The sequence below is a fragment of the Strix aluco genome, chromosome 34, assembly GCF_031877795.1.
Source record: "Strix aluco isolate bStrAlu1 chromosome 34, bStrAlu1.hap1, whole genome shotgun sequence".
Taxonomy (NCBI): domain Eukaryota; kingdom Metazoa; phylum Chordata; class Aves; order Strigiformes; family Strigidae; genus Strix; species Strix aluco.
In genome coordinates this window covers 685,704-700,678 of record NC_133964.1, presented here as the reverse complement: position 1 = coordinate 700,678, position 14,975 = coordinate 685,704, and the positions used below count along the sequence as shown (strand labels likewise).

Genomic DNA, 14,975 nt, shown 5'->3' with positions numbered 1-14,975 from the left:
TCAGACACTCTCTGGGCAATCTCTTCTCTCCCTCCAGCTCCACATTTCTCTCATCATCCCCCTGGGACTTTCAACACCTTTGTTCAAATCTGAGTTTTTTCCACAACAGGCTGTAGCTGCATTTTTCTGCCCATTGACACCAACTGCCACCTGACGTACTTGGAAAATGAGCTGCACACAGACGCAGAATGATGTTTAATTGCCAAAAAGCTAAATCAATGGAAGACATGGCTCTCCAGCCTCCTCATCCAGAAGACAGAGACTGGGAGAACGACGCCCCTGCAATCCAGGAGGAGACAGTCAGTGACCTACTGCATCACATAGACACGCACAAGACTATAGGACCGGATAGGATACACACAAGGGTGCTGAAGGAGCTGGCTGGGGTGCTCGCCAGGCCGCTTTCCATCATTTCCCAGCAGTCCTGGCTGAGCGGGGAGGTCCTGACATATTGGAAATTAGCCAAAGTGACACTCATATACAAGAAGGGTTCGAAGGATGATCCGGGAGATTACAGGCCTGTCAGCTTGACGTCGGTGTCTGGGAAGCTGATGGAGCAGCTCATCCAGAGTACCATCACACAACACATGCAGGACAACCAGGGGATCAGGCCCAGTCAGCATGGGTTTAGGAAAGGCAGGTCCTGATTGACAAACCTGATCTCCTTCTATGACAGAGTGACCTGCTTATTGGATGAGGGAAAGGCTGTGGATGAGGTTTACCTTGACTTCAGTAAGGCCTTTGACACTGTTTCCCACAGCATTCTCCTGGCGAAACTGGCTGCTCGAGGCTTGGATGATCGCACGCTTTGCTGGGTAAAAAACTGGCTGGATGGCCGGGCCCAAAGAGTTGTGGGGAATGGAGTTAAATCCAGTTGGAGGCCGGTCACGAGTGGTGTCCCCCAGGGCTCGGTTTTGGGGCCACTCCTGTTTAACATCTTTATTGATGATCTAGACGAGGGGATCAAGTGCACCCTCAGTAAGTTTGCAGACGACACCAAGCTGGGTGGGAGTGTTGATCTGCTCGAGGGTAGGGAGGCTCTGCAGAGAGACCGGGACAGGCTGGAGCGATGGGCTGAGGCCAGCTGGAGGAGTTTCACTAAGGCCAAATGCCGGGTGCTGCCCTTGGGCCACAACAACCCCCAGCAGCACTACAGGCTTGGGGAGGAGTGGCTGGAGAGCTGCCAGTCAGAGAGGGACCTGGGGGTGTTGATTGACAGCCGGCTGAACAGGAGCCAGCAGTGTGCCCAGGTGGCCAAGAAGGCCAATGGCATCCTGGCTTGTATCAGAAATAGTGTGGCCAGCAGGGACAGGGAAGGGATCTTACCCCTGTACTCAGCACTGGTGAGGCCGCACCTCGATTACTGTGTTCAGTTTTGGGCCCCTCACTACAAAAAGGCCATTGAATTACTCGAGCGTGTCCAGAAAAGGGCAACGAAGCTGGTGAAGGGTCTGGAGCACATGTCGTACGAGGAACAGCTGAGGGAACTGGGGTTGTTTAGTCTGGAGAAGAGGAGGCTGAGGGGAGACCTCATGGCCCTCTACAGCTGTCTGAAAGGAGGTTGCAGAGAGCTGGGGATGAGTCTCTTTAACCAAGTAACAAGCAATAGGACAGAGGGAATGGCCTCAAGTTGTGCCAGGGAAGGTTTAGACTAGATGTCAGGAAGTATTTCTTTACAGAACCGATTGTTAGGCGTTGGAATGGGCTGCCCAGGGAGGTGGTGGAGTCCCCATCCCTGGAGGTGCTTAAGAGTAGGGTCGACATAGGGCTGAGAGATATGGTGTAGATGGGAACTGTCAGTGTTAGGTTAATGGTTGGACTAGATGATCTTCAAGGTCCTTTCCAATCTAGTTGATTCTGTGATTCTGTGAAACAAAATCATGGGCAAAATGGTGGTGGGCGGATGTCTGGTCCAGACCTCCTGATCATGAAGAGGAAGTAGATGAGGCCTTAAGACAACTTCACCCTGGCAATGGCACAGGCTGGGGGCTGCCTGGCTGGGAGAAGCCCCGTGGGAAAGGTCTGGGTGGGTTGAGCAGGAGGCAGCCATGTGCCCTGGCAGCAAGGGAGGCCAGCTGCCCCCACGGCTTGATGGCCAGGAGTGCGGCCAGAAGATCAAGAGAGGGCATTGTCCAGGTTACTGCGTCCGCATTTCAGACCCCCAGGACAAGAATGATGTTGGCAAGCTGGAGGGGGTTTGGTGAATGGCCCCCAAGAGAGGCCAGGCCTGGAACACTTTTCCTGTGAGGAGAGGCTGAGGGAGCTGGTGTTGTGCAGCCTGGAGAAGGGAGGGCTGAGGGGCACCTCAGTGCAGCCTGGCAGCACCTATGAGGAGGCCACAAAGAATAGAGAACTAGGCTCTGCACCATGGTGCATGTTCAGAGGATGGCAGATGAGTGTTGTGTTTAAGAGGGGATGTTCAACCTGGAGATAAGGAAAAGGTTTTTCACCCATCTCAGGGCTAATCCTGAGCATGGTGGCCATGAACCCTGTCTGCCCTTCTGTCTGCCATGGTTGGTCAGGTCACAGTAACAAGGGTCCCCCCAGAATCAGAACCCAGGTGGGCCTTTTCCACCTGCCTCACCCATGTTAAAGAATTTTGTCAGACTGTGGGTATCTCTAGTCTGCTTTATTCACAACTCAAGTGTTGGGCCATCACCCCAGTGAATGGCAGCGGCAAACAAAAACCGCCCTCTATATATGTGATTCTACATAACATCATACAATACAAAGAGTCTTTGGTGATTTCCCAGGAACTTTCAGCTCTTAATTCTTCATCAACTTCAGAAGTCCATTATATTCCACAGTTTCGACTAGTTGCCATCGTTCCGTTCCAATTCTCCTTCTGATGCTACTGCTCACTGATGCAGTCTTTGGTCATCACAGTTACATACCTTCTTGAGCAATCTTCATCATAATTCACCTTTAGACTTCTGAGAAAAGACTCAAAATGTTCTACTTAACATATACTTAATCTATGTCTAGCTTTTAATTACCTAGCCTTTCTAAATTGCTTACCCTATGTAAATCACTTATTTCTTATATTTTGTTATGTCTTAAACTTAATACTTAAGATTGATTTTTGGTAATTCAGCTTGACTGGGTTTTAAGCCAGCCATTCTGGGGGCTGTACAGGGACAAATGCGTAGTACTTGCATTGAACTGTCAGTATTGTTCTTAGAGCACCTGTATACTATTAATTAAACCTATAAAACAATATCTATTTATTAATTATTCCTGCTCTTAACAATATCCTAAAAGAAAAAGAGTTTTCTAAAATCTTGTTCCCTTTACACACGCTCATGGACACCCTGCTCAGCCCTGTCTGCTCTGGAGCAGACCTGACACCAAGCAGCATCTCCCCTCAGAACCACCCCTGGGACTGCAACTTGGAGGGGGCTCACCTGGAAAGAAGTGCCCAGGAGTGAGCCAACACCCAGGCTGTGTGAGGGCTGAGCAGGTGCCTGGAGGCCCAGACAATGAAGGAACCAAGTGATTTAAAATTCTGTGAGGATGAATTACAGTGCAGGAGGTTGAAGACCCGCTGTCAAGTTCAAGAAGATCCTGTAAGAGCAACAGTGGACAGACACTCAATGAGCCGTTGTCTAAAACAAGGGGAGACAAATCCCAGGTGGAGTCCACGTGGCATGGGAATGCACCAGAAGGAGAAACTCCTTGCTGTAAATGAACAGTGGGGATGTATTTCAGTCACAGGTGGCATTCACCTTCTCTGATTCCCCAAACCTATGAGTGGGATCTTCAGGGTGCAGACCATGGCCTTTGGGGGTGTTAAAGCTGGATGCAGTGAGGTGCAGGGGTAATGTAGAGCTGTCTGAGGCAGTGCCCCCAGGCTCCCCTTGCAGTCAGTGCAGTGGAGGAGATGTTCACCTGACTTGTCTTAGCTGGTCACATAAAACACTGGGGGATCTGTGCCCCATAAACATCTGCTCTCTCATTGGCTTATCAGATACCGGATGGGACATCGTAGGATAATAAGATCATTGAGGCTCAGCATAGACCTTGGGAGGTCTGTGGGAAAACCCTCTGCTCAAAGCAGGGTCAGGTATATGGTGAGACTTGGCTTCTCAGGGCTTGGTCCATCTGGGTCTTGAAAACCTGCAAGGATGGAGGACTTCACAATCTCTCAGGGGGACCAACGCTTGTTCCAATGCTTGGCTAGCCTCATGGGGAAAAAGGGGAGGCCCCCCTGGCTGTGCGGTGCCCCTCAGCCATCCCTTCTCCAGGCTGAAGAAGCCTGTCAGTAGGAGCCCTTTCCCTGAGCAGAGGCCTGGGAGAACTTTTCAGGAAAGACTAAAGCAAAGGCGCCGTTGAGTCCCTCATCCCCATCTGTCTCTGCTGCTGTGAAACCCCCTCCCCATTCAGCAGCAACTGGCATGGGCCTTGTTCAGCCTTTTACTGCAAACGCAGTGACTGAAGCTCTTCATTTTGCTCTGGATGTTGCCTGCAGCCCCCCTCAGCTCCAGGGGAGCTTTGGCTTTCCTAAACACATGTCCTCAGCTCAGGTCATATTTCTAAATTCCTCCTTCATAGCCTGTCCTTGCTTCCACCTCCTGGTCTCTGTGTCGTGGCCCCCACCTGTGACCCACCACTGCACCAGTGCAGCCCCACTGCCCAACACATGCCCCCACGGCCCCCTCATCAGACACTGTCCAGGACAGGGTGTGTTTGGGGTGGGGAAATGTGCCCTGCCAACCCCCCCATACCAGACCTCAACGTCCATCCCCACCTGCTGTCCTGCTTTTGCAGGCCCCCACAGCCCAGCCACAGCCAAGCCCCAGCCGTGTCCCACACAAGGGTTCCCAGACAGCCCTGCTCTGGGGTCTGCCAAGGTCTGGGCAAGAAGAGAGGCTTGGGCAGGGCTGGCTCCTCCCCCAACACAGACACTAAGACTAGCAGGAAGAAGGAGATCGGCACAGGGCAAAACTACCCATAAACTGGGGTGAGTGCTGGAAATGGCCGATGGGAGCGGCTGGCAGATGATAAATGCACACATTATCTGTCTGTCACTGCAACCAAGGGCACAGACCAGCTTCCTCTCTCCTCCACTTGCCTTCCATGATATCTGGTTCTGCACCACACACCCACTGGAGTGTGTTCTCTCCCTGCATGGTCACACACCTCAGCTAACATTGGTGCTGTTCTCTCCTGGGCACTTTCCAGCCCAGACCAGCCCCTCCCCAGCTTTTCCCCTCTCCCCTGCCCGCTTCCCATCAGCCCCACAGAGGAGCCCAGTCTGGGCTGCCGGGTGCTGCAGAGCTTTGGGCATTCACTCCACAGCCCCAGCCCCTCTGATGGGCACAGCAACTGCTGGGGGGCAGAGAGGGGTCTCAGAGTCCTCATCAGCCCCAGGGATGGAGGCTCACATGGCATGAGGAAATGGAGGTCAGTGAAACTTCAGGACTCCTGGTCTCAGGTCCAGGAGAAGCAAGACCCAGGTACCACAGACTGACTGTGCCCCCTCACTCTCAGCCCCTCTCCACAGGCCAGCACAAAAGTACTGGCCAGGTGAAAGAAGAGCTTGCCCTGAATTGGTGCCTGCAGAAAGAGGTTTCTCTTTTTCATGGATTCCTCCCTGCAGGCACAGAAATGCTCCCTTGCTCTTCTCCAGTGACATACCTGCTTCCCAGAGAGGCTTTCCCCACATGAGTGTGTCCGTGCTGGCCTGCCCAGCCACTCCTGGCTTCCTCCCCATACTCCCTGCAGGGCCCCAAGCTGGCAGTGCTGCTCTGCTGATCAAGGGGACTCTGGTGCCCTCGGGACATGGGGTGAATCTGTACTGGCCACGCTGTTGCAGGTGGGGAGCCGAGCCAGCCAGATGGGGTTCACTGCTGCTGAGGCCCTTTCCATCTTCCCTGGGTGGCTCAAGGGCCGAGGATAGGGCTGGGCAGGACCATGGGGTGTCTCCAATGGTACAGAAGGCAAGGGACATGTAGATCCAGCCCATGGGCTTTCTATGAGGGTGTCCTGAACCACTCTCCAGTCTTGTGGCCCTTTGCCTGTTGCCTCCTCACAGCCTCTCCTGGCACTCCAAGGCCTTCATTAAACCAAAGTGACCTCAGGTTCACCTCTTCCTCCAGGACAATCCAACTTGGGTAGTCACCCAGTTTTTGAGGTGCCACTCACTGCCCCCCCAGACTCACAGACTGTCCCTGGAGATCCCCTGAGCTCTCCTGGCAGCTCCTGATTCATCTCCAGGATGGCATCTGCCATCAGCCTCACTGCAGGTGGGACAGTGCCAGGCAGATAAATCAATGAGCAGTTGCTGCCTGCATGGACATGTGTAACGAGGGAGGGAGGTCTTGGTCCCTAACAGATCTGCCTGGGACATGGTGGTGCTGGCATGGAGGCCAGCTCTGACACCGTGGTTCACATGGCCTGCTCCTGCCTGCAGTCACAGGGGTGCCGCTGTGGACACAGTGAGACTGTTCAAAGCTACAGAAGAGTTTGGCAGTGACACAAATGCAAGGGCACAGCAGGACAGTGTGGAAGTGAGGAGAGCCCAGCACTGAAAAGGCCACGTCCTGCTGCTGTCCTTGGTCATGGCTCCAGGGAAGCAGCAGCCCCAGCTCACAGGCAGCAGAGAGGCAGTGCCTGCTGAGACAGCGAGGGGCAGCCCCAAGGGGCACTGAGGCTGCTCCTCCATGGGGCAGCTGGGCCCTTGGCTCCTGAATCCCTTCTGCCTGCTGGGGCTGGGCCCCCAGCTCCAGAGGAGATCTAAGACATGTGAGTAGAGGCTAATGATTACTTTCTGACCTTCCCATTCTTCCAGACTGTCCAGGTCTCTCTGTGAAGGAGCTCTTCCTTTTGACATGTCTACCTCACCACCCCATGTGGTGTTGTCAGAAAACATTGTGAGGGTTATTTCAACCCTGTCATCCAGGTAATTTAGGAAGATGTTGAACAGCGTCGGGCCCAGAATCATTTCCTGGGGGATCCAGCTTGTCACAGGCTTCCAGCCTGAGTAAAAGGCATTGATCACCACTGAGTGCAGCCTGTTAACCAATTTCCTACCCACCTCACAGAGACTCCTCCGATCTGTATATTGTCCATTTGTCCAGGAAAAGACTGTAGGAATCAGTGTAGAATGCTTTGCTGAAGTCCAAGTAAACAACATCCACTGCTCTCCTCATGCTAACAGAAGATGTATGTTGTTGTTGGAGAAGGTGATCAGGTTACATTGTCATGATTTGCCCTTGGCAAATCTGTGCTCTATTTTCTCAATCACCTCTTTCATTTGATTTGTGATAGTTGAAAGGTTCACAGGCTCAATCCCCCAGACAAACTTCATTGCCCCTTCTCCCCATGGCCATGCTGCTTTGGAAGCTCCCCCATCATCTGACCCCTGCCCAGAACCAGTTGTGTCCCATGCTGGTCTTTGCAGACAGCCTTGCCCCAGGGTCTGCTGGGGTCTGGGCCAGGAGAGATACCAGGCACGGCTGGCCGTTCCCCCCATCCAGGCACTGAGACCAGCAGGAGGATGGAGATGGTCTCGCAGAAAGACTCACCCATAAGCCTGGGGTGAGCAGCCAGTGCAGGAAATGCCCAATGAGAGATGTAGGGCGGTAGTGAAGGCCCTGGGCCACCTTCCTGGTCTGTCCATGTCACCAAGGGCACAGACCAGCCTCTTCTCTCCTGCACCTGCATGTCTTCAATCCCTTTGACAAGCCCTGGCTCTGCACCACAAATGCCCTGGTCAGAGTCCTCACCCTGGGGGTGGTCACTCAGTGAGAGTTATATGCTGATGGTTTCTCTGCCCGGTATTGTCCATCCCAGCCCAGCTCCCTCCAAGCTCTACCACCTCCCCTGCCCTCTCTCCACCTCTCTCCCCAGCACAGCCCAGTCTGGGCTGGTCCCAAGGCAGTGCCCACTGCAGGGTGCTCTGGGCACTCAACTCACAGCCTCAGCCCCTCTGAAGGGCACAGCAGCTCCTCGGGGGCAGAGAGGGGTCAGCCCCAGAGATGGGAGGCACCCATGGCACAAGGGGAAGGATGTCAGGGGCACCCTGCATGTCCTGCTCTCCTCTCCAGCAGATCCTGAGGATTCTGCAGCCCCTCTATGCCACCCCCTCTTCCCAGACCAGCAGAAGACCCCACAGCTGGTGCAGCTAGAAAGGTATTTTCATTCCCCGTTTATTCCTGCCCTGGTAAGGATGGATGTAAGACAAATAAGTCATGCATTCATTTATTTTTCTTAAAGACACAGACTGCCTGATTTCTCCTTTAGACAAAGTCCCTGAGTCACACAAGATGGGTGGATACTAATGTAGGAGGGAATAAATAATTGAACGTCTTTGGAGACCACATCATCACAAATGGAAAAAGGAAAAAATAATTATATAAAGAAGGAAAAAAATGCTTGGGCTGTCATGATTTATACTGGGAGTCATTTGCAGAGAATGGCTGACAGTATATGGCTGCTGAAAAACAGCAAATCACTTTCCTCAGGGAATCCTTGAGTTCCTGGTTCCTAATGCTGTAGATGAGGGGGTTTACTGCTGGAGGTACCACTGAGTACAGAACTGCAACAACCACGTTCAGAGATGGGGACATGATGGAGGGAGGCTTCAGGTGGGCAAAGAATGAAGTGCCAACAATCAGGGAGACCACAGCCAGGTGAGGGAGGCACGTGGAAAAGGCTTTGTGCCGTCCCTGCTCAGAGGGGATCCTCAGCACAGCCCTCAAGATCTGCACATAGGACACCACAATGAAAACAAAACAGCCAAAAAGTAAACAGACACTAACCACGATAAGCCAAATTTCGCTGAGGTAGGAGGGTGAGCAGGACAGTTTGAGGATCTGGGGGATTTCACAGAAAAACTGGTCCAGGACATTGCCTTGGCAGAGTGGTAGTGAAAATGTGTTGGCTGTGTGCAGCACAGCCCAGAGAAACCCAGTACCCCAGGCAGCTGCTGCCATGTGGACACAAGCTCTGCTGCCCAGGAGGGTCCCGTAGTGCAGGGGTTTGCAGATGGCAACGTAGCGGTCGTAGGACATGATGGTGAGAAGGAAATACTCTCCTGAAGCAGAGAAAAAGAAGAAGAAGACCTGTGCAGCACATCCCAAGTAGGAAATGTACCTGGTGTCCCAGAAGGAATTGTCCATGGCTTTGGGGAGAGTGGTGGAGATGGAGCCCAGGTCGAGGAGGGAGAGGTTGAGAAGGAAGAAGTACATGGGGGTGTGCAGGTGGTGGTCACAGGCGATGGCGGTGATGATGAGGCCGTTGCCCAGGAGGGCAGCCAGGTAGATGCCCAGGAAGAGCCAGAAGTGCAAGAGCTGCAGCTCCCGTGTGTCTGCAAATGCCAGGAGGAGGAACTCAGTGATGGAGCTGGTGTTGGACATTTGCTGCCTCTGGATCTGGAGGACTGTTACAGGAAGAAAAGCCAGTGGTAAGTGGGAAGAGAGTTCTCTGAGCAAAACCTGTGCCATTTCTTTATAGACCCTCCCCCTACCCCACACACAACTGTTTTTTTTGCCTCTGGGTGAACCATTCATTCAGTCTCCTGACTTGAGCTTCACTTTCTGAAGCCAGTGTTGTGATTTCATGTTGTGATGGGCAGGGCCTCTGCCCATGGGTTCTGGAGAAGGCAGCCCTGCCCCACTGCAGTGGGTATGTGGGAATGTGGCAGGGGGAGGAGGGACTAGATTTGGTATTTAAAATTAGTCAGATGAAATCACTCCTCATTTAGAAGGCTTTGTCATAATCCGCACTCCTAGTTCTAAGGAATATGGGTGGCAGAAAGTAATTTAGGCAATCTTTTTTTCTGACCTCCCCCATCATGCTGTTTGACTGTTCTCTGAAACCAGGAATCCTGAAAAATTCTGCTGCACTCAGACCCAATGGCTGTGAGATCGGAGAACCAAAAGGATTCCCTGTGGTCTAGTGAAGAGTGAAGGGAGCTGGTTGAGCCTGTTCCCAGCTGCCCTGTGCTTGCACCTTCCGGAGGTGGAGGGCAGTCTCCCTCCCATGTATCTCTGAAAAGACACCAGACACTGCTAAGAGCAGAGGGATCCACTGCAGACCACTCAGTGTCTCACTCTTTCTCAAGGTCTCAGCATCCCACTTCTAGCCCAGGACACACACAGCTCAGTTCACCAACCCAACAGCATTTCCTCAGTCCCAGTATCTCTGCGCTTCTCTATGGGACTTTAAGATAAACCAGAGGTGCTCTGAGATAGGTTTGCATCCTTGAGGGCAGCTCACACCTTGGAAGGACACCTCAAGGGAACAGCCAAGTGTCCTAATGGTGGTGCCTCAGTAAGTAAGAGTTAGGTCACACCCCAGCCCCAGAGATTGTATTGACCAGATCTCCACAGGTGAGGGGAAAGCTGGGACACTTGTTCCCATGCACACAGCTGCGTGAAAGGGCCCACAAGATCAGTGTGTGACCTGCAGCTGAAACTCCCATCCCTGACAGCAAGAATGAAATAACAACAGCAACAACACAGAGAAGTGGAGAGACAAGTTTAAATACAGTGAGGGTCTGGCTTAGAGAGGCCAGGGCAGGGGCAGCCTCAGGACAGCGTTACCCTTCCCCAGCTGTGCTCATCACCTCCCAGACACCAACGTTGCCGGGCACCTGCTCCCAGCCCCTGTGATCTTCAGAGGGAACCGGGCACGGGGCTGGAGAGCTGCACCACGGCTCTGCCGCAGCCCGGGCTGTAGAGGAGGAGGTTCATGCCTTGGACCCCACTGCCCTGAGGGCAGAGGCTTTGCTGGGTGGGAGAGAAGGAAGGAAAGGGGCTTGCTCAGAGGAAGGGGTCTGCACTGGAGGCGATGATATGGAGATTTCTGAATTCTCCCTCCCACGTTTCTGTTCGCATTTCCTCTCATTCCCTGACCATGTCCCTGCTGTCTGGAGTTTCTCCTCCTGTAAGGTGGTTCCCTGTGCCAGGTCTTTCCCTGTCAGCATGGACAGACCCCGTCCCAACCTCTGGGCATTCACCTTGGCCTAACAGAAACCTGCCTGTTTGCAGGGCACTGGCTGGGTGCATATTCCTGTTTGCAGGTAGAAAAGGGCAGGTCAGAACAACCCTGATGGGTGATGCTGGTGCTGCCATAGGCAGGGGAGTGGCTGAAGGCACTTTAGGAGGCTGCTATCAAACATACTGCTCACTCAGACTTATAGCTCAGGACTCTCAATGACTTCTTCAAGCATGAGAACTCCTTTTCCACTTCTCCCCCCAAATTCTCAAAAAGCAGGAAATTGTAAACAGAGACTCAAGAAAGCTCCTTCTCTTTATAGTAATCCCTGCCTTGAACTTCCTCTTGAAATGCTGCCTCTGCCAATGTCCAGTGGAGATCTGGAGCTGTGAGCAGCCCTGACCCACGCAGCACCCTCTCCACAGCAGAAGGACCCTGCCCTGCTGGGGGTCTCTCCTTCCCCACACAGCTTCTCCCCACAGCACCCTGGGCAGCTCCCCGGGCAGGCTGAGTGCTGACCTTGGCAGGCGGCAGAGTCCCTGCCCCGGCACATAGCCCCTGGGCTGCAGGGACCCTGCTCTCAAGGACAGCCCTGGGCACCCCTGGCTGCACTCGCGGCAGCCGTCCCCGGGAGAAGGCAGCCGCCATGGCCTGTCCCTCTGACAGTGCAGCAGGGAAGCCCTGCTCTGGAGCACGTCTGTAGGAGTACAGACACCAGGGAGATTCCTGGTGGCTGTGCCAGCTTCACCAGATCCCTCCACCACCTGCAACTGCATTGCCCTGCACCCAGAGACTTACTGTGTCAAGGGCTGTGTCAGCCTCACCTCTGTGCCTGGGAAGATCATGGAACAGATCCTCCTAGAAGCTGTGTTGAGGCTCTTAGAGGACAGGGAAGTCATTTGAGACAGCATGGCTTCACCTTGGCTGACCTACCTTGTGGCCTTCTAAGATGCAGTGACAACATCAATGGGCAAGGGAAGAGCTATGGATGTCGTCTAGCTGGGCTTCTGTAAACCTGTGACACAGTTCCCCACAACATGTCGAGCTGTCAGGGGTGCTCTGTCCACCCCCCATCACCACCCCGAGGTGCCTGGGCCCTTCCATGTACAGCTGCCCCATGCAGGAAGCTGGACTGATGCCAGGGAAAATGGCTGAATCCATGCTGGATGTGGGGGTGACTCTGTGCTGGAGCTGGGCTTGTGGCCAGGGATGGTGTTTCTGCTAAGCCTGGCTTTGTCTTGGGTGCTCTTGAGGTGGGTGCTGGGCGTATGCAAGGAGGAGTCCTGGGAGAGATAAATCTTGACCTTACCTTCTCCAGCTTCACCCAGCTCTCACCACAGAAGATGAAGGTCGCAGTTCTCACCATGGCCCTGCTCTTCCCCATCCTGCTGTGTACCCTGGAAGATGCTCAGGGGAGTCCCCAATGCCATGGGAAGGGGCTTAAGGCTGGGCATGGGTCTTGGCTGCAGGACATCAGCTCTCCTGCAGAACAAAATCATAGTAGGGAGCATGAAGCCCCTTGCCTTGGCCTCTCCTTTCCCAAGCCAGGGGCTCCTGCAGGCTCCCCTGCACCTCCAGCCCCCAGCAATGCAGCTTTCTCCCCTCCACAATTCCATCTGTTCCCCCCCTTCCCCCACAATTAATGTTCTTGTGCCCACAGCCCAAGTTCCTGTTGGAATTGTTGGACCCGTCTCCTCCCTGAGAGGATCCCCACAGATTTCTTGTCCTGATGCCCCCACCTCCACCCCTTTTATGCCTCCTTATCTCTTTGTTTTGGTCCCTTCAGACATCTCATCCCTGGGATCTCTTTCATGTCCTATCTGGGGTCCTCAAATCCCCTCCCTTTGATCCCTCCCAATGCCTTTCTTTCCATCTTTCCCCTCAGTCTTTTGCTTTTCATCCTGTCCACTGCAGTAGTGTCCCCAGATCCCCTTCCTTGAACCCCCACTCCCAAACACTCTCTCAATCTTGTCATTTTTGTCCTCTGCAGTCCTCTTCCTTCTGACCCCAGCAGCCACTGTGCTTGAAGTCTCTGTGTCTCCTCCACTTGAATTCCTTTAATCCTCACTTGCATTCGACACAGTCCTGTCCCTGCAATACCCCCAGCCCAGTACCCTGGTGTCCACTAATTCACCCCAGTGCCTTGTCTTTGGGTCTCCCGCCACCTCAACCCCATCCTCTCTGAAGGACATGAATTCCTCACTCTCTCCTTGTCTCCATCCCCACTCCCGGTCCTTGCATAGACAGGTATTGTAGGTGACACTTGGAGGAATGGGGCCGGGTAGAGCAGAAGGGATTTTCCTGCTCAGACCAGGGGGAAGCCATGGGCCTGCAGGGACTGGGGAAATCTGTGTCTCACACCCAACCCCACCAAGATCCAGTCCAGGCCACCCCTTTGCTCTTCTTCCCTAGGCATTCTTCGAAGCCAGTGTAGGTTATGGCATGGTGGTAAGTAGTGGGGTGGACTTGGAGGGCATCCAGTCTGGGGAACTGGAGGGCACTTTGGTCCTCCCATCCCTTGCTGGTACTGGGGACATCCCAGAGACCCGTGAGGTCTCATGGTCTCTCAGAAGGGGGATTGAAAAAGGCAGGTACCACGACTTCTGCTGGCCTCAGACCCTCCATTCCCATGGCCAGAACACTCCAGGGCATTCCAGCGTGCCCCAGTAAAAGCCTGGGTTTTACCACTTAACCTTCTGAAGCCCTTGTTCCCACACTCTAACCCCTTCACGCTGAACCCCTTTCCTAATCCTGACTTAGTCTGTTTGGCCCTTGGGGGCAGCACAGGGACTGCAGGATTCTAGAGCAGCCATGAAGCTTTGGAAGAGGAACCTGAGGTGACCTGTATCTGATCACCTCGTGGGCCATGAAGAGGATTTGCTGTGGAATGTTGTGATGAGGTCAGCTGTGCCTCAGGATCTCGTGGGCCAGCAGAAGGTGCATGGCTGTGAAGGCAGCTCTGAGGTCACATCTGCCAGAATCCCTGACAGGCCAGCAGCAGACTTGGATGTTGTTTTGCACCAGGATATGTTTTTGATCCTGGTGCAGCGAGCCGTGCAGATCCCACCTGTTGAATCATTTCCTTTTGCTCCTGGGAGCTCTTTCAGTGTTACAAGTTACAGTGTTACTCTTACAAGTGTTTTCTTACTTCTCCTGCCCCAAAAAGAGGATGTTCACATGGGCACTTGTTGCTGCACTTGTATAAAGGTCAGGACATGCAGATGGCCTGATCGCCAGTGGCAGGTGGGAGCTTCCTGCACTCTTCTCTCTTACAATCAAGTTTAACTTCTGACCAGGGGATACACTCAGCCCAACAGGACCTGAAGCCCAGGCTGTACATGGAGCACAGCCCGGCACAGCCCAGGCCTGGGTCTACTCAGGTTTCCTGTTATGAGGATCACTGACTCTTCAGGGCACAGTCTTCTGGGTCAGCATCAACGAACCTCCTGATGAAGGATAGCAGGAGGATGAAGTCTCCTCTAAACAGCTGGAGGAAGGGACACAAATTTAGGCCCTGGTAATCAGTGCAGACTTGGAAGACCATGGACCTCTGTTAGAAAACCTTGGTTGAAAGGAAGGTGGAAAGTGATTGTTGACTCAACATGGGGGAATGCTCTCCTCTACGTGCACATTAACAGCTGGCCCTGGAGCCACCTTCATTGCTGGGGGACCCTGAAAATCTCTGGGTTCAGTCATTAGAAACCTCATGAAGCTTTACAAGGCCAAGTGGCCAGTCCTGCATTTGGGGACAGAATAACCCCATAGATGGGGGCATGCGGGGACCTGACTGGCAGAGGAGTGACCCCGAGGAGAAGGGCCTGGGCATCACTAGGGATGCCATACAAGGCAGAGGTGCATGTCACCGTGAGTAAGGCCAGCTGCCTGTGGGGCTGCGTTAGGGGGCATGTGGCCAACTCAGACAAGGGAGTGATCATCAGCACTGTGGTGGCCACATCTTGACTAGTGTGTCTGGGTGTGGGGCTCCCTGTTCTGAAGGAATGAGGAGGAACTGGAGAGGCTCCAGAGCAGATCTG

General features: G+C 53.6%; 1 protein-coding gene across 1 annotated transcript; it reads right to left on the bottom strand.

Annotated features, from left to right (window-relative positions):
* Positions 1–8,318: 8,318 nt before the first annotated feature.
* Positions 8,319–9,446, bottom strand: LOC141917148 (olfactory receptor 14A16-like). Its single transcript, XM_074810236.1, has one exon. It carries the CDS (start codon positions 9,444–9,446, stop codon positions 8,385–8,387), a length of 1,062 nt encoding a protein of 353 aa, XP_074666337.1. The 3' UTR covers positions 8,319–8,384.
* Between the last annotated feature and the right edge of the window lie 5,529 nt (positions 9,447–14,975).

Coding starts and splice junctions, on each gene's coding strand:
- LOC141917148 (XM_074810236.1), bottom strand. CDS start 9,446: ATGGCACAGGTTTTGCTCAGAGAACTCTCTTCCCACTTACCACTGGCT.